This window comes from Thalassophryne amazonica, chromosome 5 (genome assembly GCF_902500255.1).
Source record: "Thalassophryne amazonica chromosome 5, fThaAma1.1, whole genome shotgun sequence".
Classification (NCBI taxonomy): Eukaryota; Metazoa; Chordata; class Actinopteri; order Batrachoidiformes; family Batrachoididae; genus Thalassophryne; species Thalassophryne amazonica.
Window position 1 is genome coordinate 115906546 of NC_047107.1, and position 22626 is coordinate 115929171.

Here is a 22626-nt window from a genome sequence, read left to right on the forward strand (position 1 = left end):
AGCCAGCGACCTGTTGGGGGCGATGTGAAGACAAGGACACAAGTGCCATTAGTACACTGTTCCTGAAGATTATTGACAACACAGTTAAGTACATGGACAACAGATTTAAAAAGTGCCATTAGTACACTGTTCCTGAAGATTATTGACAACACAGTTAAGTACATGGACAACAGATTTAAAAATCTTTCTCAAAGACCCTTGTCTTGCTTCCAAGTTTTTGACCCTTCTACTCTTCCCAGCTCAAGACGAGCTGTCAACTTTTGGGGATGAAGAGGTGGACTGTCTTGTCAAACATTTTGACACTTTGCTAAATGAGGAGGAAAAAGGCAAACTTCCAGAAGAATGGATGGATCTAAAAATGTGGCTTTCAGCACACCGTGGTAGCAAACTAGACACCTTGTACAAAGATATCTTATCTGCGAATCCTGAAAACCTGTCCCATGTGTTGTTGCTAGTGAAGTTAATGCTGACACTAAGTCCATCAACAGCCATTTTTTGAGAGAGGATTTTCTTGCATGAACCGTGTGAAAACAGTATACCGCACAAGTCTCCAGGCTGAAACACTGAATGACCTTATGCACATCTCCATAAATGGGAAATCAGTGGAATCCTTTTGTCCTGAGACAGCATTTCTGGATGTTGAGCACAAAGGGCACAAGACATATTGTACACAAAACAGGAAAAACTGAGCAGAGAAGAGGAGACTGTGGCACAAGAGGAAATGTCTGAAGATGAGACTGTTCCTTCAACAACTGGCATTTTCTAATTTGCCAGAATAATCCATTTTCTTGTTCTTGTTCTGTGTTAATAAACATTCCAAAAATGTTAATTAGGTTAAATGTGTTATCACTTGCATTAAAACATTAAAAACAAAAAATGGGCCAGTTCATTTCATTTCGGGCTACCAAAACCTGAAGAGTGCCTGCCCGAAGGGCTACTAGGGATTTTGAAATTTTGCGAGCCCTGGTAAGTTATCAGTAATGTTGAAATTTTTATTTTTCTCTGGTAGTCAGAAGTCGCAGGAACAGTCACACAAGCCTTGAGTGCCCTCTTGTGAGCTGCATTTTACCTACAGATATGTTTGTATTTTGTGGACCACATTGTGAGCCGAACCATAACCTGCACCATCACTGAACGGTTCTTTTCTAACATACGAGTATTACCCGCTGTGGACCATAGTACACACCAGGTGTCATCTGCCGATGTTCATGCAGCACCTACCTGCGCAGCTCATGACCTCCCCGTGGTGTCGATGCCAGCTCCTTCCAAGTGCAGACGCTAATCCTCCGCCGTCGCTCACCCAGTGCTCTCACGCAGCTCTCAGCGTCAACTTAAACACTCTGCTCACACTGATATCCAAGGGTTGAAGCTGTTTTGTTAGCCCTCCTGGAATAACAGCAAGCACCGTGTTTGTCTGCTTCACACGCTGTTTCACAATCATTGTCTGGGTGAGGTGAGGAATACACGTCCAATGTTCTGTTCTCTGATTGGTTATCGTGACCAGCATGACCTATAGGGCGGCCGCCATATAACAGTGCCCATGATGCATTGTATTTCCGTTTCCGGTGGCCATTTTAAAATATAGAGCGACTCTGTCATGTAAAATTGTTTTATTACGGTAAATTAATTGAGAATCTGTTGGTATATTTTTCATTTATAAGTCGCTCTGGAGTATAGGTCGCACCCCCGTCCAAAACGTAAAAAAGTGCAACTTGTAGTCCAAAAAATATGGTAAATGTTGCCATGCTCCAAAAATTCTTCTTATTCTCTTACAGAATATATTCTGGATCACCAACAAAACTAAATCAACTGTTTCTAAGAACATTACCTATTTCCTCACCAAATTTAATTGAAATTCCTTAATTACTATTTGACATCCTGCTAACAGACAAATGTCGGTGAAAACATTACCTCCTTGATGGAGCTAAAAAAAAAAAAAAAAAAAAAGCACTGTGACATTGTTTAGAGGAAAGGAGTTGTACTGTAGATTTGCCTCAACTAAGAAGTACCCATTGGTTGGAATATATAATGCAAACGATAAAGGATTAAAAAAAAAAAATGCAGTGACTGTATTATATTAGGCACTGAATTGTTAAAAAAGACTATAAATACTTGTGTGTGTGTGTGTGTGTGTGTGTGTGTGTGTGTGTGTGTGTAAAAACAATGGTTATTGTCATCATCTTTGAACGTACTCTTGCTCCATTCTCTGTTCAAGCAAGTTGAAGAAATGAAAAGGACTTAGATCAAACTGCACGTAAGATCAAGCCAGTAGTATACTTGATCATCATGTTTAGTATTAAATTCACTATACAGCAAAACCTAGTTGTCCGAAAACACTTTAGGGCCGTGGCAGTTACATGTGACAACTCGTGTGTTGTCGCTCAGAGGCTCTGCTGGCTGTCTTTGAGCATTTTATTACAAATATCTGTAATAATATGTCTTGTGTGGTAAATAATCCAACCAAGTCATCTAAGATGTATGTATGTATGTATGTATGTATGTATTTGCCTCTAGTGAGATTATCATGTGACGTCATTAAGGATGCTAACAATATTAGCATCTTAGCAGCTATTGGTTGCTTGATGATGTTAGTCAGTTATTCCAGGATTACTGAGGAAATATTGTGGTCATAATTTTAATGCATACACCAAATCAAAACCGTTATGAAAACCACCGCTCAGCTCCCCAAGTATATAATGTAATAAACACCTGAACCGAGGTTAGCCTCTTAGTTGAGCTTGTCGATAACTCTAGAAGATTTAAAAATTTTCATTTTTATGGCATATGGTCCTGATATGCTTTTAAAGTCATATGTTGAAGAAAATCAAAGCTCAAAAGTCTGAGAATGTTTGCATCTCAACCATAAAAATAAACTGGTCACATAGACTATCAGTAATCACTTAGAACACACAAAAAATATTTTCTCACAGGAACCCGCACAATCTTCACCAACTGCATCTTTCAGCACTTTGTTTTTAGATCTGCTGTGGGAAATACTCGAGGGACAAGGGACTGTAGTCACAGCTGAAGCTGAACATTATCTGCTTTTTTTTTAAATTCTTTTTCTTTCTATTGGTATTGGCAAACATTTTTTCCATGCTTCTATCATTGATTGCAATTTTAGACAGTGAGGCATGTGCCTAAATATACTTTAAATATAATTGTCAGGCTATTTCACAGAGACTGACAAGAGGACAGAGGTAAGCTTAGATAAATAAATAAATGTTCCAACAGCACCAGGAGACAGACAGTTTTTATAATGTCAAACCTTCTGGGTTGTGGGTGGGTCCCCTTGAATCCTGGGTTAATACTGATTAGTGGTGTGCCTTGGTATCTCTTGCCATAGTTTAATCCCAGAAGTAGCAAAATATATCTGCACCTCAGGCAGAGTAAAAGCTTTACGATCTTTGATTAGGCTGCTTGATGGATGGTTGTTCCTGCATATTTTTAGTGTTTTTCCGCTGTTGTTTTGGCAGGTTCGAGGTCATTTTCCCCCACCCCTGTGCATGTGTTCTTTTGTACTACATTGTATTTACCTTTAAGACTGTACATATGACAGTAAATATAAACAAAACATGTTCTGTTTTATTGAGACTTTATTTGTAATAGCTAAACATTTACAAAACAAGCATGAAAAATTGACATTACTGTTCGATGTTTCTGTGTAGGCTCTCAGTTGTCCAGGTGGTTTCCATAGTAGAGAAGCTTCGTTCTTCTCGACAAGGGTCAGACAGACGTCAGACTACCAGAGCAAGAATTTTAGCTGAGGAAGCTTCTGCGATTTGAAGCGATACGTCCTCGTGTCAAGCAACCCAGTCCAGTCGAAGATTCAAGCTTCTCTACTATTACTGTTTGATCATTTGGCACATAAAATGTTGTATCAATGAGTTTGTTTTTTCAAATATGCAAAATATACATTTTTTAGGATGTTGTTTATAGCTGCAGTTTGTGGGCAATACCGCAGAGGAAGTCCAATCGATTGCTCTCTTGGTAGTCAGCCACAATGGTTTGAACTCTGCGGGTGGTGTCCTGGTTGTGGTGGGGCAGTCTTGCCGGCTCCCAACTGCTGAATAACCACTATGTTCATTCTTTGTTCCTTCTTTAGTATATCCATGAACACCCAGATGTTTGGGTGGCGACAGCCGACATTAGCAGCCATGCGGTGGTGCCTGCCTTCTGTGCTGCTGTTTGTGCGTGGCAGTCCTTACTGGATTCTGGCTGATATGTTCCAGATAGTGAGGTCAAAAACTGAACCCCTGCAGTTTCTCCTACTTGTGTGACCGATGGTGTCTTCAGAGTGGTCTATCACAGGCTGGAGCTCCTCAGGTAGTCCCTCCTGAACCTGCTCAAACGAAGCGACCACATCTTCTGGCGGCACAAAGGCCAGAGCAAGGCGAGAGCTTGGTGTCAGCAGCACATCTCTCCTGGAGCCCTTCCACCTGTACCTGATGGTACACACACTGGGCCAAGTGGTAAATGCACCCTTGCGGCTCTGTTTCTGGGAAGGTGGCATGGACTGTATTGATGGCTGCCTGCTCAAAATCCATCAAGATGGTGACTGGATTGAAGTTGCCCTCTGCCTGCTTCAGTGCTGTGAAAAGGGAATAATAAGTTTCTTCTCGTTTGTTCGGAAGCAGAGCAGAGACGCAAAGGATAACCTGGTCATTAAGCAAAGCGTGGATTGGGTAGAGTTTGAAAAATAATTCCAGCACAATTTTGAAAAATTCATCCACGGACCAGTGATTAGACTGTGCAAGGAGATGTAAATCTGTTTTGGCAGAGAATACCAGAAGTCGTGGTCCATCTGTACTGCTGTTGTGAAGAAGAAAAGGCCAGCCGGTGGTGGTCGGCCTGTAAGGCGGAGGCAACTAAAGGTCTCCAACGTGCTGGGGTACTGGGTGGCACAGCTAACCCAAAAGTTGCCTTTGATAATCATTAATCTGATAACTGAAAAGTTATCTTTTATGATGCTAAATCGATAAACTGCTAAAAAAAAAATTAGCTTTATTACAGATAACCGATAACTTTTAGTATTGATTCAGACGCGGCCACATCAGATTACACTGTCGGCTACTGATAAACCAGGTTCACTTTAAGCACCGCAGGGGCTGCTGGGTAAATTCAAGGATCACAAACAAAAAGAACGAATGAAAAATTAATGAATAAAAAATAAAACCCCAAACACTGTCATCATCTTTCAAAAGCAGTAAAACACAGTATTAGAAATAACAGTTTATCTCGGTATTAGATTTCACCATCATTTATGAACTAAAAGCTGCTGCTTTTTTCACACGCTTTGAACCCTGCGGCTTAAACAACCGAAATACGTCCAATAATGCATTGATTGGCAGAATAAAAGATATGTGGTAGATATAAATTCGTACCTAATAGTTTCAGTGGGATTCATGAAGAAAATAATCCACATAAAGCATCCTGATTAGATCCACAACGGTGGAGAAAAGTTCCTCTGTAACACAGCTGCGCCATGAGAGCTCCTCTCAACCATTGAGTCTTGGTGATTGAATTATCCAGTCAGCCAGAAAGAAATAAAATAAAAATGTTAAAATTAGTCTGTTTTGTTTGTGTCGAGCAGACGGTAACAGTGTAACATCCAAAATGAACCTGAACTACACTACCCACAATGCTCCCTGCATCGACCGGCCAATCACATCTTGCGTTTAATGATGACGTCATCAGCAAGCGACAGCCAGTCTGCCACAAACCACTGATCTGCACACGACAGGCATTAACATGTTTGATTTTAGGGTTGACAATAGTTTTTGACCGTTAAACTTTGCTCACTTTACCACCAAAAAAAAATGTTAACGGACTGAAAGTTATCGGAACTAAATTTAGCGAAAGATAATAGGTCCGCTGATGGTTTACCTGAAAAGCTAATCCGCGACCAAAAACATTAGGTTCGATAATTATCGGATTAGCTGAACAGTGCCCACCACTGCTGGGCGGGGATCATTGGTATGCTGCTTAGCCCTGTGTGCCAATGATGGGGGGGGGGGGGGGGGGGAGTGGGAATGACCCGGGGGGAAGTGTCCTGATACCATTTTGGCATATTAACATGCCAGCTACACAAAAATGGCACAATGACTCATACAGGTACTATTTGATGCAGAATCATAAAACATTTGAAAAAGAAAAAACACCTTTTGATATGCCTATTTGACTACGTGTGCTGGTATAAATCAATCAGAAGCTGCACTTATGCGTAGCTCCCATGTGAGAATGGCAGCAAACACACACACATATATACGAGGTCTGTTAGAAAACTATCCGTCCTTTTTATTTTTTGCAAAAACTATATGGATTTGAATCGTGCGCTTGCATCAGCCAAGCTTGAACCTTCGTGCGCATGCGTGAGTTTTTTCACGCCTGTCAGTTGCGTCATTCGCCTGTGAGCACGCTTTGAGTGAGCAGTGGTCCATCCCCCTCGTCGGATTTTCATTGTCAGGGAAATGTCTGAACGATTTGGAGCTTTGCTGCATCAAATTTTTCCAGAAACTGTGAGAGACAGCCAGGTGGAAACCATTCGGAAGATTCAGATGGCTTTCAGGGACGATTCTATGGGGATCACACAGATTAAGGAGTGTTACAGCCGGTTTAAAGACTGCGCACAATGGCAGAGGGCGCTCCGAGTGGTAAGGCTGTCACAATTATTACAGTATTCGTCAATCGCAATTGTTTTTCATATTCGCGATTATTTTTCATATTCGCTGTTACCGTGAATTATTTATTTTATCCACAAAACATAAAAGGACTCAGAATCTGACGTCATTGTGCTGTAGCCTCGCTCTCGTCTTAAGGCGGGACAATAACAAGGAGGCTGACGGCCGATTAAAACAGTGCCGTCTAAAATGCGGAGCTGTCGGTGTGTGTGTCTGTGCCTGTGTGTGCGCGCGCGCGGAGTTAACAGGCTGCAGACTGCAAGGGAGGGAGTGGGTGAGGGAGATTCCTGAATGCAGGCGTGACACGTTCAGTGCGCAGTGAGCGCGGAGCAGAGAGAGGATTTTAACCCGAGTGAACATGTTAACAAAACGAAAACGTGGAGCTGCCTTTACTTCTCTCTGAACTTTCTCTAAAGGTGTGATTCTGCCGTTACCGTCCTGTTCACACCATGTGCGCGTCGTATGCTGAATTTATGAGATCATCAGATGAAATAAATGGTCAAATATCTTTAAAAACATATTTAAAAAATGAGAATATATGAATGAACTGAGCCACAAAAAAAAAAAAAAAAAAAACCTGACATGGAGAAGCTGTGGTGATGTTCAGATGCACAGATCACAAAAAGCAGGTGAGAACTCTGAACTTTAACAGCTGTTACTTTCCAAAGGTATTTATTTGTTCAATATGGGCTTAATGCAGTGTTTAAGCACAAAACGTGACTGAGGAGAAACAATTTCAGAAATGCAACAGAAACAACCACAATTCAGAAAAAGTTGGGACTGTATGTAAAATGAAGATAAAAATAAAAATGTTGCACTATTCCCAGTTTCTCCACTCACAGAAGCCAAATGTTCTTCCAGAGTTGTGTAATTATACTACAGTAGTAGAATATAAAGAAGGGAAAAAAAGAAAAAAAAATAGACAATATATTCGTCAATCGCAATTATTTGTCTGACAATTAATCGTCTCCAGAAATTCCTAATCGTGACAGGCTGAAATGACCAGATCATTTCCAAACTGAATGCAGTGTTGATCCGGGACGTCGTCTGACTACTACAGAAATGGCAGAAGAGGTGGACGTACCATTTTCTCGGCACATTCCACTGTTACAGGAGTTTTTGTCATGAAAAGACGTGTGGAGGAATTCGCGCATCGGGACGGAGCCGCTAATGGCGCGGGACAAAAAGCAACGCCGTGATGAAGCCTCACAGGACATGTTGTGGCATGTCTAGCTCGTCCACAGTTTCTTGGATAGTCACACGACTGAAAAGCCACCGAAAGCCGTCTGAATCTTCCGAATGGTGCAAGAGCTGGACATGTCAGGGCTTGTCCTGTGAGACTAACACGGAGGTGCTTTTGTCCCGCGCCATTAGCGGCTCCGTGGCGAATTCCTCCGCTCCTCTTTCCATGATGAGGAGTGTCAGATTCTGAGTCGTTTTATGCTTTGTGGATAAAATAAATAATTCACGGTAATCGCGAATATGAAAAATAATCGCGATTGACGCATATTGTAATAATTGTGACAGCCTTACCGCTCGGAGCGCGGCGCGCCCTCTGCCATTGTGCGCCGTCTTTAAACCGGTTGTAACACTCCTTAATCTGTGTGATCCCCATAGAATCGTCCCTGAAAGCCGTCTGAATCTTCCGAATGGTTTCCACCTGGCTGTCTCTCACAGTTTCTGGAAAAATTTGATGCAGCAAAGCTCCAAATCAGACATTTTCCTCGCAATGAAAATCCGACGAGGGGGGGTGGACCACTGCTCACTCAAAGCATGCTCACAGGCGAATGACGCAACCGACAGGCGTGAAAAAACTCACGCATGTGCACGAAGGTTCAAGCTTGGCTGATGCAAGCGCACATGATTCAAATCCATATAGATTTTGCAAAACATATAAAGGTCGGATAGTTTTCTGACAGACCTTGTGTACACACACACACACACACACACACACACACACACACACACACACACACACACACACACAGTATCTGGCATGTTGTTTACTTTCCATGTCTGTTCTTCTGTGTTTTGGTAATATACAGTTTGCTGATAGCTTAAAAAAAAACTGTTCAGTGGTTCATCTCCATCCAAAAAGCCCATTTTTAAAATATCTGGCGACAATAAAGGAAGCCTCCTTTTTGTGTGTGCAAAATGCTTTCAAATGCCAGAGTGGTATTTATGACTCTGGAAAAAGATGCAGAACGTGGAGTCCCAACAGCAAATCTGAGACATTAAATAAAACCAGTCATTGAAGCTTAAGGTTATACAGTAAAAGCAGGTGTTGATATGAGACCAACAGCTCTTGTTGCTAAGGAAAGGAAACTCTGTCTCACATTAATGTGCACTGACACACAGAGTTAAGCCACAAGGCTGTTGATGCAAATAAGTATGGACAAGGACAGTATCACAAGGACACGCCTCCTGACTTGGGACAGATCACATATTCCAGTATTTGAGGGGGGAGTGGCCAAGCACTTATTTCCAGTGCGGAAGGTTCCTGGTGCAACTCCTGCCCATTCCCCATTATGGAGTTGCGTCAGGAAAGGCATCTGGCATAAAACTTAATATCAACATGCAGATCCACCTCTGATCTGCTGTGGTGACCCCCAGTGAAAACAAGCTGAAGGAACTTAATGTTATCTGTTCCTGTATTCAGTATAGTTGTTGTTGTTGTTTTCCTTTCTATTGTTCTATTCCTTTCTAAGTGTTTCATACAGATTAGCAAGATTTGAAAATTATTAGTATGCTGGATGCACCACAATCAAGAGGAAAAGTCAACATTCATCTTTTTTTTCTTCATAAATAAAATTAGCATGAAATCAGAGCCTCAATGTGCTGTTTCATTACTGGCTGTACAGAAATGCGTGCTCTTAGCAGATGTTTTCCAAAGTGAATTATGTCTTAAATGTGACTGTTGGCAAGTAATTACACCAGGAACACCAGGTGCTTAAAATGGATGCTTTTCATCCTTACTGTTATTGTTAGTTTTTATTTATTTTATTATTTCTACACACTGACCCTTCACTCTGCTCTCCAGGTTCCCAAAGCTGGAGAGAACTTTATCCGTCTGTGTAAAAAAGGATACTATGACGGGACAATCTTCCACCGGTCCATTCGGAATTTTATGGTAAGCAGTTTGGTTTGGGTAATGCTGCGTTTACACATAACGATGACAAGTCACGAATGCCATGAAGTACACATTCTCGGCCGCTGATCACGAATGTGATGATTTTGGGCAGAGGCGTCAGGTGTCCTCGGGAACTGATGTAACCTGTTACCACACGTTATGACTAATGGCACGTGTTGCTGGAGAATTATCAGAAACCATTACGCACGGTCAAGAATAGTGTTCCGTGTTATTGCGCGTAACAGCGCATCGTTAAGTTCTGTCACGTTGTGAACGAGGTGAATTGTCTCCACACACACACCCATATTCATCCAACCGAATTCAGATCGCTGCAGTTTTTCAGAAGAACTTTGTGACTGCATGCGTAGTTGGGCTCTGTGCCATGGAGTGGCGCAGAGAGGAGGAGGAGGACAGAGCCAGATGTGTGGCTTCATGCGGCTGTCGTCTTGCGCATTTTCCCAAACATCAGGCGCATGCAGCAGGTAGAACACCTGCAGGAGCGCGCTGAAGAGCACTGAAATGAGACATTTAGCCGACTTGGTGTCAGCAATCAAATTGAATGCGGTGCAGCAGGGTTTAATTGTGCGTGCGCTTCTTCCTCCGCCGGACTGGAGGAGGTGCAGAGATGTCTGGCTGCACGTGAGTCTCCTCTCGCTCCTCTGGCTCAGACTCATTCTCCCACTCATCAGTTACAACAGCAGGTGGAACACCTGCAGGAGCGTCCTGAGGAGCTTCAGCAGGAACTGTGGACCGACATTTGGAGCCGAGTTTAATTGTGCACACGTGACAGAAAACTGATTCATCGTGGCGTGCAGTGAAATGTGATGCTGCATTACAAGTCGTGTCAAAACTTGACAGTTTCCATGTCACTTCGTAATAACGCGTGACAGTTTGGGCTCCAAGAACCATCACAGGAACCTCTACGAACATTGTCACGTTCTATTAAGGATCATTACTCATCAAGATGGATCAACACGCTCAGTTGCGACCTCCACGATGTGAGACGAAATGAGGGTGGTGTGTGACATTTGTGGAAGATTTTTTGACAGGCAAAAAACATGCTCCACAAATATCAAGAATATCACACACCAACACTCGCTATTAAGAAACCAATTCAGATGCGTTAAGTCACATTAAGAATGTCAGGAATGTGTCACGAATGACAGAAAAATAACATTCGTAACGCGTCTTGGTTATGTGTAAACGCACCTTAAGGTCTTCTTGCTTTTTCCTACACTTGGCCTTGCTTGTCAAATTGTGCACAAGGTCACAACTGAATTTTTCAAAAAAGTTTATGCTGAGCTCATATCCCCTGCAGTTAGCAGGACAAGCATAAGATTAAGAGTTGGCGCCCACAAGCAGCTCCATTTAAAAACTTACTACATATTCATCGCTGAAGTGTTGGGTTCTGACAGGTACAGGTGAGGCCCAGTGATCCTCCCATTTTAAGGCATATTAGCATAGTTTAGCATGAACAGTGATCATAACATCAAGTGAAGACACAGGCCTGTCAAGGTGCTTGTGAAGCTGTTTTGCTAATCACAGGGTCCTGGGGATTAATGGACAGTTTAGTTTTTTTTTTTTTTTTTGTGTGTGTGTGTGTGCAGAATGAGTTGTTTGTTGAAATTGAAGACTTGTGCCTCATTGAAAACTGGTTGGACACAGCCACGTTTTCACAGCTCACAAAAGCACAGATATGTAGTTTTTAATCAACTACCTACAGAGAACGGCTTTTACTTACCCACAGTAGAGTGGGGCATGAACTCCCCCCTCACACCCGCAAACTACTAGTGGAGGCTAGCGGTAGCTCTGATGCTACCATTCTCATGTGAAAGCAAACAAAACCAAAGCAAATGTGCAGTATTGTAGCATTTTAATCCCTGTTGCAGAACAGAGCAAATGACCTTATTAGTATCTAATAAGAGTGGAAAGAAGTTAGTTGGATCTGTTCATGTTTGGGCACTGACAGAGTTGTCTGCTACAGCATGTTTGCAGTGCAGGCCATAAGTGCTCAAAGTACAGACTTTCTGCTTCAGTTTATGCATCTTCACATGGAATTGTTTGACGTGTTCGAATGTGGTTACCTATTTTTAAGCTGCACTTGAAGTTGTGTATTAACAATAAACGATGGATGCCAACATGCTGGAAAGATTTCAGTGCTATTACAAGGAACATTCCACTATGTTGGACTTGTGGCAAAAGAAAATACTTTATGATCATAATTTGCTCAATTTCATTTAAACAAAAGAAAACTTGGTTAAACATTGAAAGTGAAAACTGTATTGTTGCCTTTTGATATCCAGCACAGACAGATAACATGAGACAAAGATTAGGCTTAAAACTTTCCTTTTTGCTAAAGCTTATAGTTAGGGCTGGATCAGGTGACCCTGAACCATCCCTTAGTTATGCTGCTATAGACGTAGACTGCTGGGGGGTTCCCATGATGCACTGAGTGTTTCTTTCTCTTTTTGCTCTGTATGCACCACTCTGCATTTAATCATTAGTGATCGATCTCTGCTCCCCTCTACAGCATGTCTTTTTCCTGGTTCTCTCCCTCAGCCCCAACCAGTCCCAGCAGAAGACTGCCCCTCCCTGAGCCTGGTTCTGCTGGAGGTTTCTTCCTGTTAAAAGGGAGTTTTTCCTTCCCACTGTAGCCAAGTGCTTGCTCACAGGGGGTCGTTTTGACCGTTGGGGTTTTACATAATTATTGTATGGCCTTGCCTTACAATATAAAGCGCCTTGGGGCAACTGTTTGTTGTGATTTGGCGCTATATAAAAAAATTGATTGATTGATTGACAAATCCTAATGGAAATATTTTATGTTTCCAGATTCAAGGAGGAGATCCCACTGGCACAGGAACAGGTAAGACTGGGACTGCACATATGCCAAATTTGATAAGTATTTCTGATAAATTATCATAAATTTAAAAGGAAATTTAACATGTAATGCCAAGCCCGTTACAAAATAGTGTTTGTGGCTGCACAGTTTTGTTTTGTTTTTTGTTTTAACTCAAAGGAGACTTAAGGTAGGTGTGCTGAGCGAGTCAACAAAGGATATTTGTGGTAACTAACCAGTCAAAGAACATGTGCTGCTTATTTTCCATTTTGAAAGAGCAGTAAAATAGTTTCCAAGGCCTTGTAGTTAATTTCCTGTCGTTATGTGTTGTCTGCTGCTGTGAGTTAGCGGCTCAATGTGTACTGTGTGGTTGTGGCTGTCATGGAGCACTCTGCAAAATGTGTTCACCAAGAAAGCTCTATAAAGTTGCAGGATTCCTGGCCTTTCGGTAAAATTCTCCTCATAGCTTGGACTAAACAATGTGTGCTCACAATTCACGGATGAACCTGTAACTGGCTGTTTTGTATGTTTGTCATTTTAAAACGTCGTGTTACTGTTGGCAGTATACTGAGAAACTGCTGCCAGCTGGAGCACAGATATCCTGCTGTACACTGTCTGGTTGATTTGTTGTTGAAGGATGTGTTGTCATTCTGTGATGAAGTCATTACATGGACATAGAAGCATTAAAAAAAATTACCTTTCACAAAAAGTGACAAACAATCAAAATTAATACATTTGAAATCATTCTTTTAATTGGTGTGTGTGGTGGCAAGTTTTTTTAATCACTGGCACCTAGCAAAATATAGGCCAAACACATGAGCTTCATTCAGCTGCCTGTTTACTCAAGGATCCTTAATCATGAGTATTTTTATAATAGTACTAGCACCTTTCCCGTTGGGGTCCATGGGTTCTAGATTGGGTGGTGTTTATAAAATAGGTATGACATTTTTCAAGGGTGATAATAAATAATGTAGAGTTTCTATAATGCTTTGGAATGGCATGTGAGCCCAGAAAATCCATTGTTCACTGTTATAACACAATATCCGTAATTTCTCCAAAAATATCAGTCCTGTCAACGTTCCATTTTGTTGGTGTTCATCCTTGATCCAAAATACATTAGAATACTAAACGGCAAATGTCAGCTCTCCCCAGTTTGGTTGTGCTCAAAGGTACGCACATGCACGCATGTACAGAGGCCACATAGCTTTTAATATATAGACAGTTAATTTTGTCCAGAAATCAAGAATACCTTTATTAACAACTCTAATTGGAAGAATTTTCAGATAACGCTCTGGAATCTGTTTTAACAAGAAAATAAGCCACTTTACCACTACAGAAGCTCATCTTCAGGGTGTGAAGTACAGAAATCTTGCAGTAATTGGCATCATGTTCAGTTGCTACTGAAATAAAAAAGTAATAAAGGAAAATATAGTTTTAATGAACTGATGAAGAATTCATGTTGAGAACTGATAGATGTTCACTGTTCCTTTGTTTTACACTTTCATGCTGTTTATTTCCTCTTTTCTATTTCTCTTCAATGTTTTCTTTTTTTGTCCCCCCCCCCCCCCCCCCCCCCCCTCTTCCTTAATGTTCTCTTTGCGCAGGAGGGGAATCATTTTGGGGGAAACCGTTTGCTGATGAGTTTCGGCCAAACTTGTCCCATACTGGTCGGGGAGTTCTCAGCATGGCCAACTCTGGTCCAAGCACCAACAAGTCCCAGTTGTAAGAATTCTTTATTTTTAAACCTGTGAATGCTAAGAAGCCAGTCAGCATATCACTTTTTTTTGTTGAGGTTCCATGGATTAATTACAAAAAATAAAGGAATTAAAGGAATTTTACATACTAAATGCAGATATATTTGTGGTTTGTTTATCTTTACAAATATTTTCAAAAATTCTTTTAAAATGAATGTTTGTGAGCTTTATTTTATTGTTTTAAACTATTTTAGTGATGTTTTTGTTCTATGTTCCATCAGCTTCATCACTTTCAGATCTTGCACCTACCTCGACAGGAAGCATACAGTGTTTGGAAGGTAAAAGATCACTTTTAAACCTGTGCATTAGTCCAAATCCAAGACTTTGAGCTTTAATCTTCGCATATTTGCGTTTAAAATGAGTGAACACTGCAGAAATTGCAGTACTTGTGTGTACTTCCCCATGTTTCTTGTACCAAGAGTCACTGGACAGTTGAAAATTCAGCTGTTTCATGCAAGTATTTACGACCCCCCCCCCCCCCCCCCCCCTGCAAAAATGAATATTTTATTTTAGTTTATGTGAGGGGTGCCACTGCGCAGTTCTGTGTAAACCTCGGAATTTAATCACCCTAGCTGATTAGCTTTGCAAATTTTTTTTTTTCCATGTACTGCTGGAGTCACAGTTTACAAAGTGGTTCTCTTGTTCAAAATAATAAACCAACAAATGTGCTGGTTATCAAAAAACAGAAAGTTGATAGGACTAATATTTTTGGAGAAGCTATGGATATTAGCTAACAACACTGAACAATGGACGTTGATAACATTGATAACATTCATGAAAACAACATGACATTCTGGAGTCACGCACCATTCCAGCAGCTGGTGGTAAATCATCATTTAAAGCGTGATTGTGTGCGCATGATATTATTTAGTAAGTTCAATATACAGTAGTGTTCAGAATAATAGTAGTGCTATATGACTAAAAAGATTAATCCAGGTTTTGAGTATATTTCTTATTGTTACATGGGAAACAAGGTACAAGTAGATCCAGTAGATTCTCACAAATCCAACAAGACCAAGCATTCATGATATGCACACTCTTAAGGCTATGAAATTGGGCTATTAGTAAAAAAAAGTAGAAAAGGGGGTGTTCACAATAATAGTAGTGGCATTCAGTCAGTGAGTTTGTCAATTTTGTAGAACAAACAGGTGTGAATCAGGTGTCCCTTATGTAAGGATGAAGCCAGCACCTGTTGAACATGCTTTTCTTGTTGAAAGCCTGAGGAAAATGGGACGTTCAAGACATTGTTCAGAAGAACAGCGTAGTTTGATTAAAAAGTTGATTGGAGAGAGGAAACATATATGCAGGTGCAAAAAATTATAGGCTGTTCATCTACAGTGATCTCCAATGCTTTAAAATGGACAAAAAAACAGACGCATGGAAGAAAACGGAAAACAACCATCAAAATGGATAGAAGAATAACCAGAGTGGCAAAGGCTCACCCATTGATCAGCTCCAGGATGATCAAAGACAGTCTGGAGTTACCTGTAAGTGCAGTGACCCCAAGCACACTAGTAAAGGAGCAAAATCTTGGTTCCAAACCAACAAAATTAATGCCCCTCAGATGTGAAGAAATCATGAAAAACTGTGGTTATACAACTAAATACTAGTTTAGTGAGTCACAGGATTGCTTAACAAAAGCAGTTTGAACATAATAATTTTGAGTTTGTAGCGTCAACAGCAGATACTACTATTATTGTGAACACCCCCTTTTCTATATTTTTTTTTTTTTTTTGCTAATAGCCCAATTTCATAGCCTTAAGAGTGTGCATATCATGAATGCTTGGTCTTGTTGGATTTGTGAGAATCTACTGAATCTACTTGTACCTTGTTTCCCATGTACAATAAGAAATATACTCAAAACCTGGATTAATCTTTTTAGTCACATAGCACTACTATTATTCTGAACACTACTGTAAGTACATAATATAATTGTAAATACATTAAAAACACATGAATGACACTAGAAAGTGGGGACACTTACTTCCATTGTGGTCCATTTAAAAATCAAATGACAAAATAGAAGTAATAATAAAATTAAAATAATAGTAATGCTGTTAATAATAATAATAATAATAATAATAGTGTGTATATGATAAGAGCCTAAGCAATTTCTAAATACATTAAGACAGTAAAGTAAGTAAGACAGAGCACTGTGCTCGTAGAGCGCAAACCTCCACCTTGAAAAAAGTTTCAGGGTCAATGTCCTGTTAGAAGTGGCTTTTCATAAGCTAAAATATTGTACAAAATATAGATCAAAAGGGCTTTTCAATGTTAAAAGTAGCCACTAAATCCGCAATATTGATCAGTTGCAGATCAAACTTAGTCTATTCGTTGAGAGTACCAGTGTGCCTGGACCATTGTCACAAATGAGAGTGATTGAGGCACTTTTGATTGAGATATAATGCAAAATGTACACCAAATGGGCTTTTCAATATTAAATTCAAATGTACACAAAATCCACAATCCGGATCAGATCCAGATAAGACTTTGCCAGGTGATAGTGAGTGCCAGTCTGCACCTCACTTTCAAATAGAGTGATTGGGGCATGTTTGCTTAAGATATAATGTAAAGTATACATTAAATGGGGTTTTCAATGTTAAATTTAAATGACAACAAAATCTGTAATCTGGATCAGATCCAGATCAAACTTTGTCAGTCGATAATGGATACCATCCTACACGATGCTCTCAAATATGAAAGTTTATTTTTTGGCAGTTATTAATTTTTGAAAATTTGTTCAATGTTAAAGATAGGGATTTTTTCAGTTTTCCCAAATTTTTCCTGACTTTGGCCTTGAAAATGTCATCACTTCTTGCCTATCAGGATATTCAGAAAAAAAAAAAAATTCAGAAAGATATATTAAAATTGTGCTGCTTATTTCCCATTTTGAAAGTGCAGTAAAATTGTTTCCAAGGCCTTGTAGTTAATTTCCTGTTAATTTTGTAAGATTTCTTTATTTTTAAACCTGTGAATGCTAAGAAGCCAGTCAGCATATCAGTTTTGATGTTGAGGTTCCATGGATTAATTACAAAAAATAAAGGAATTAAAGGAATTTTATATACTAAATGCAGATATATTTGTGGTTTGTTTATCTTTACAAATATTTTCAAAAATTATTTTAAAATGAATGTTTGAGAGCTTTTACAAACAAACAGGCTGTTCACAAACAGGCAAACAGACAAACAGGGGCGATAACATAATCTCCTCTGACTTTGCTGGAGGGGGTAATTAACAGGAAATAAAAATTTTGATTTCCTCTTCTAAAACATAGAGACATAGAGCGGACTTGTGACCTTGCCAGAAAGATGTGTTGGTATCGATTAATAGTCTCTGGTCCCCTCCCCTCCCGGGGTACTGATAAGGCGTTTAGCAGGCTGACATCATTAAATAGGTGGCTAGCACAGTTTTGTAGACGGCAAGGTTTTAGCTTTATTGATAACTGGCCTTCGTTCTGGGGCCACCGTGGCTTGCTGATGCCAGACGGCCTCCACCCTGCTGGGGAAGGTGCTGCCATCTTGTCTGCGAACATAGATAGAGCTCTACAGGGAGGGTAACATTAGGAATCTACAGCAGGCCACGGAGCAGGTGATTAGAGACCCTGCAAGGCTTATGACAAATGTGGATGTGGAATCCATTAGCTTAGCGGGGAATTTAGTGCAAAAAATCCACTATGGTGATAGTGCAGTTTATTTGCCAGGGAGGGAATTTCAACAAGTTGAGACTGTGGCCTGCATCCATAGTCGTGTCCATAAAAATCATAGAGGGATATGTTTTCCAAACTTAATACCCATTACTATATTGGATGATGTTGAAATTGAGGATGGCCCAGTGGTTGTTCCAGCAATATCAAAGATTTCGTGTCTGCTACCTACAATGCGTGTGGAATGTCTTAAACCTAAACCTACTTCTAGGCATCCTATATATGCCACTCTGGAACCACCCCTAAACCCAAACAGTTCAACTGTCAACCCCACTGAGGTCCTTAGACTGGGTCTCATTAACATAAGATCACTGTCCTCAAAATCATTGTTGATCAATCAATCAATCAACTTTTTTCTTATATAGCGCCAAATCACAACAAACAGTTGCCCCAGGGCGCTCCATATTGCAAGGCAAGGCCATACAATAACCATGAAAAACCCCAACGGTCAAAACGACCCCCTATGAGCAAGCACTTGGCCACAGTGGGAAGGAAAAACTCCCTTTTAACAGGAAGAAACCTCCAGCAGAACCAGGCTCAGGGAGGGGCAGTCTTCTGCTGAGACTGGTTGGGGCTGAGGGAAAGAACCAGGAAAAAGACATGCCGAGAAGGGGGGCAGAGATCGATCACTAATGATTAAATGCAGAGTGATGCATACGGAGCAAAAAAAGAAAGAAACAGTGCATCATGGAAACCCCCCCACAGTCTACGTCTAAAGCAACATAACCAAGGGATGGTCCAGGGTCACCTGATCCAGCCCTAACTATAAGCCTTAGCGAAAAGGAAAGTTTTAAGCCTAATCTTAAAAGTAGAGAGGGTATCTGTCTCCCTGATCTGAATTGGGAGCTGGTTCCACAGGAGAGGAGCCTGAAAGCTGAAGGCTCTGCCTCCCATTCTACTCTTACAAACCCTAGGAACTACAAGTAAGCCCGCAGTCTGAGAGCGAAGCGCTCTAATGGGGTAATATGGTACTACGAGGTCCCTAAAATAAGATGGGACCTGATTATTCAAAACCTTATAAGTAAGAAGAAGAATTTTAAATTCTATTCTAGAATTAACAGGAAGCCAATGAAGAGAGGCCAACACGGGTGAGATATGCTCTCTCCTGCTAGTCCCCGTCAGTACTCTAGCTGCAGCATTCTGAACCAACTGAAGGCTTTTTAGGGAACTTTTAGGACAACCTGATAATAATGAATTACAATAGTCCAGCCTAGAGGAAATAAATGCATGAATTAGTTTTTCAGCATCACTCTGAGACAAGACCTTTCTGATTTTAGAGATATTGCGTAAATGAAAAAAGGCAGTCCTACATATTTGTTTAATATGCGCTTTGAATGACATATCCTGATCAAAAATAACTCCAAGATTTCTCACAGTATTACCAGAGATCAGGGAAATGCCATCCAGAGTAACGATCTGGTTAGACACCATGCTTCTAAGATTTGTGGGGCCAAGTACAATAACTTCAGTTTTATCTGAGTTTAAAAGCAGGAAATTAGAGGTCATCCATGTCTTTATGTCTGTAAGACAATCCTGCAGTTTAGCTAATTGGTGTGTATCCTCTGGCTTCATGGATAGATAAAGCTGGGTATCATCTGCGTAACAATGAAAATTTAAGCAATACCGTCTAATAATACTGCCCAAGGGAAGCATGTATAAAGTGAATAAAATTGGTCCTAGCACAGAACCTTGTGGAACTCCATAATTAACTTTAGTCTGTGAAGAAGATTCCCCATTTACATGAACAAACTGTAATCTATTAGACAAATATGATTCAAACCACCGCAGCGCAGTGCCTTTAATACCTATGACATGCTCTAATCTCTGTAATAAAATTTTATGGTCAACAGTATCAAAAGCAGCACTGAGGTCCAACAGAACAAGCACAGAGATAAGTCCACTGTCCGAAGCCATAAGAACATCATTTGTAACCTTCACTAATGCTGTTTCTGTACTATGATGAATTCTAAAACCTGACTGAAACTCTTCAAATAGACCATTCCTCTGCAGGTGATCAGTTAGCTGTTTTACAACTACCCTCTCAAGAATCTTTGAGAGAAAAGGAAGGTTGGAGATTGGCCTATAATTAGCTAAGATAGCTGGGTCAAGTGATGGCTTTTTAAGTAATGGTTTAATTACTGCCACCTTAAAGGCCTGTGGTACATAACCAACTAACAAAGATAGATTGATCATATTTAAGATTGAAGCATTAAATAATGGTAGGACTTCCTTGAGCAGCCTGGCAGGAATGGGGTCTAATAAGCATGTTGATGGTTTGGATGAAGTAACTAATGAAAATAACTCAGACAGAACAATCGGAGAGAAAGAGTCTAACCAAATACCGGCATCACTGAAAGCAGCCAAAGATAACGATACATCTTTGGGATGGTTATGAGTAATTTTTTCTCTAATAGTCAAAATTTTGTTAGCAAAGAAAGTCATGAAGTCATCACTAGTTAAAGTTAATGGAATACTCAGCTCAATAGAGCTCTGACTCTTTGTCAGCCTGGCTACAGTGCTGAAAAGAAACCTGGGGTTGTTCTTATTTTCTTCAATTAGTGATGAGTAGAAAGATGTCCTAGCTTCACGGAGGGCTTTCTTATAGAGCAACAAACTATTTTTCCAGGCTAAGTGAAGATCTTCTAAATTAGTGAGACGCCATTTCCTCTCCAACTTACGGGTTATCTGCTTTAAGCTACGAGTTTGTGAGTTATACCACGGAGTCAGACACTTCTGATTTAAAGCTCTCTTTTTCAGAGGAGCTACAGCATCCAAAGTTGTCTTCAATGAGGATGTAAAACTATTGACGAGATACTCTAGCTCCCTTACAGAGTTTAGGTAGCTACTCTGCTCTGTGTTGGTATATGACATTAGAGAACATAAAGTAGGAATCATATCCTTAAACCTAGTTACAGCGCTTTCTGAAAGACTTCTAGTGTAATGAAACTTATTCCCCACTGCAGGGTAGTCCATCAGGGTAAATGTAAATGTTATTAAAAAATGATCAGACAGAAGGGAGTTTTCAGGGAATACTGTTAAGTCTTCTATTTCCATACCATAAGTCAGAACAAGATCTAAAATATGATTAAAGTGGTGGGTGGACTCATTTACTTTTTGAGCAAAGCCGATAGAGTCTGATAATAGATTAAATGCAGTGTTGAGGCTGTCATTCTCAGCATCTGTGTGGATGTTAAAATTGCCCACTATAATTATCTTATCTGAGCTAAGCACTAAGTCAGACAAAAGGTCTGAAAATTCACAGAGAAACTCACAGTAACGACCAGGTGGACGATAGATAATAACAAATAAAACTGGTTTTTGGGACTTCCAATTTGGATGGACAAGACTAAGAGACAAGCTTTCAAATGAATTAAAGCTCTGTCTAGGTTTTTGATTAATTAATAAGCTGGAATGGAAGATTGCTGCTAATCCTCCGCCCCGGCCCGTGCTACGAGCATTCTGACAGTTAGTGTGACTCGGGGGTGTTGACTCATTTAAACTAACATATTCATCCTGCTGTAACCAAGTTTCTGTTAGGCAGAATAAATCAATACGTTGATCAATTATTATATCATTTACCAACAGGGACTTAGAAGAAAGAGACCATTGATCAATGATCTAATTATAGATGATCACTTAGATATGATTGGGCTATGTGAAACCTGGCTTAAACCTACAGCTGTCCTCCCCTTAAATGAGGCCTGCCCACCAGCATATACATTTAGTCACGTCCCTCGTGATGCGAAGCAAGGCGGGGGTGTTGTCTTATTTACAAATCTAGGTTTAGCTTATTAGCTGTTGGGGGTTACAAATATCAATCGTTTGAGCATCTGATTCTCCGCTCTGCTCAGGATATTACACATTGCCAAGGTCAGAAGAATAAAAATCAGTCATATTACTTTTTCACTGTATATAGGCCTCCTGGCCCATATTCTGAATTCTTAGATGAATTTGGTGCGTTCATCTCTAACTTGTCAACTAGTGTAGATAACATTCTGATCATTGGTGACTTTAACATTCATATAAATAAGACTTCTGATCCCCTCTGCAAATCATTTATGGAAATTGTGGATGCATTCGGATTTCGGCAGTGCATTCGGGATTCGATGCACATTAGTGGAAATACCCTGGATCTGGTTCTCGCACGTGGTATTGCTGTCATGAATATTGACATCATGCCTCTTCCATCAGTGGTGTCTGATCACTCACTTATTAAGTTTACAGTTTCGCTGCCGTGTTTAGTGGAACAACAACCTTATATATATCATTACAGCGATGCATCAACTCCTCAACTAAGACTGAACTCGAAGCTAGACTGCCTGATGTCTTAGCTTCACATTTGACAAATACCCAGTCAGTGGACAGACTTGTGGATAGTTTAAACTCAGTGCTCAAAACTACACTCGACATGATTGCACCACCTGTGTTAAAACCGCGCTCCCCCAAATCACAGTCACCTTGGTTAAGTGATTATCTGCGTGACCTCAAGCATAAAGCAAGAGATCTAGAACCGAAATGGCGCC

General features: G+C 40.4%; 1 protein-coding gene across 1 annotated transcript in view; it reads left to right on the forward strand.

Moving 5' to 3' along the window:
- Positions 1-22626, forward strand: part of ppil2 (peptidylprolyl isomerase (cyclophilin)-like 2) — a 69176-nt gene that overhangs the window by 36844 nt on the left and 9706 nt on the right. The window contains exons 13-16 of the mRNA XM_034171149.1: positions 9721-9810; positions 12640-12673; positions 14251-14368; positions 14622-14678. Of these exons, the coding sequence (XP_034027040.1) occupies positions 9721-9810; positions 12640-12673; positions 14251-14368; positions 14622-14678 (299 nt within the window). The remainder of the gene's footprint in view (positions 1-9720; positions 9811-12639; positions 12674-14250; positions 14369-14621; positions 14679-22626) is intronic.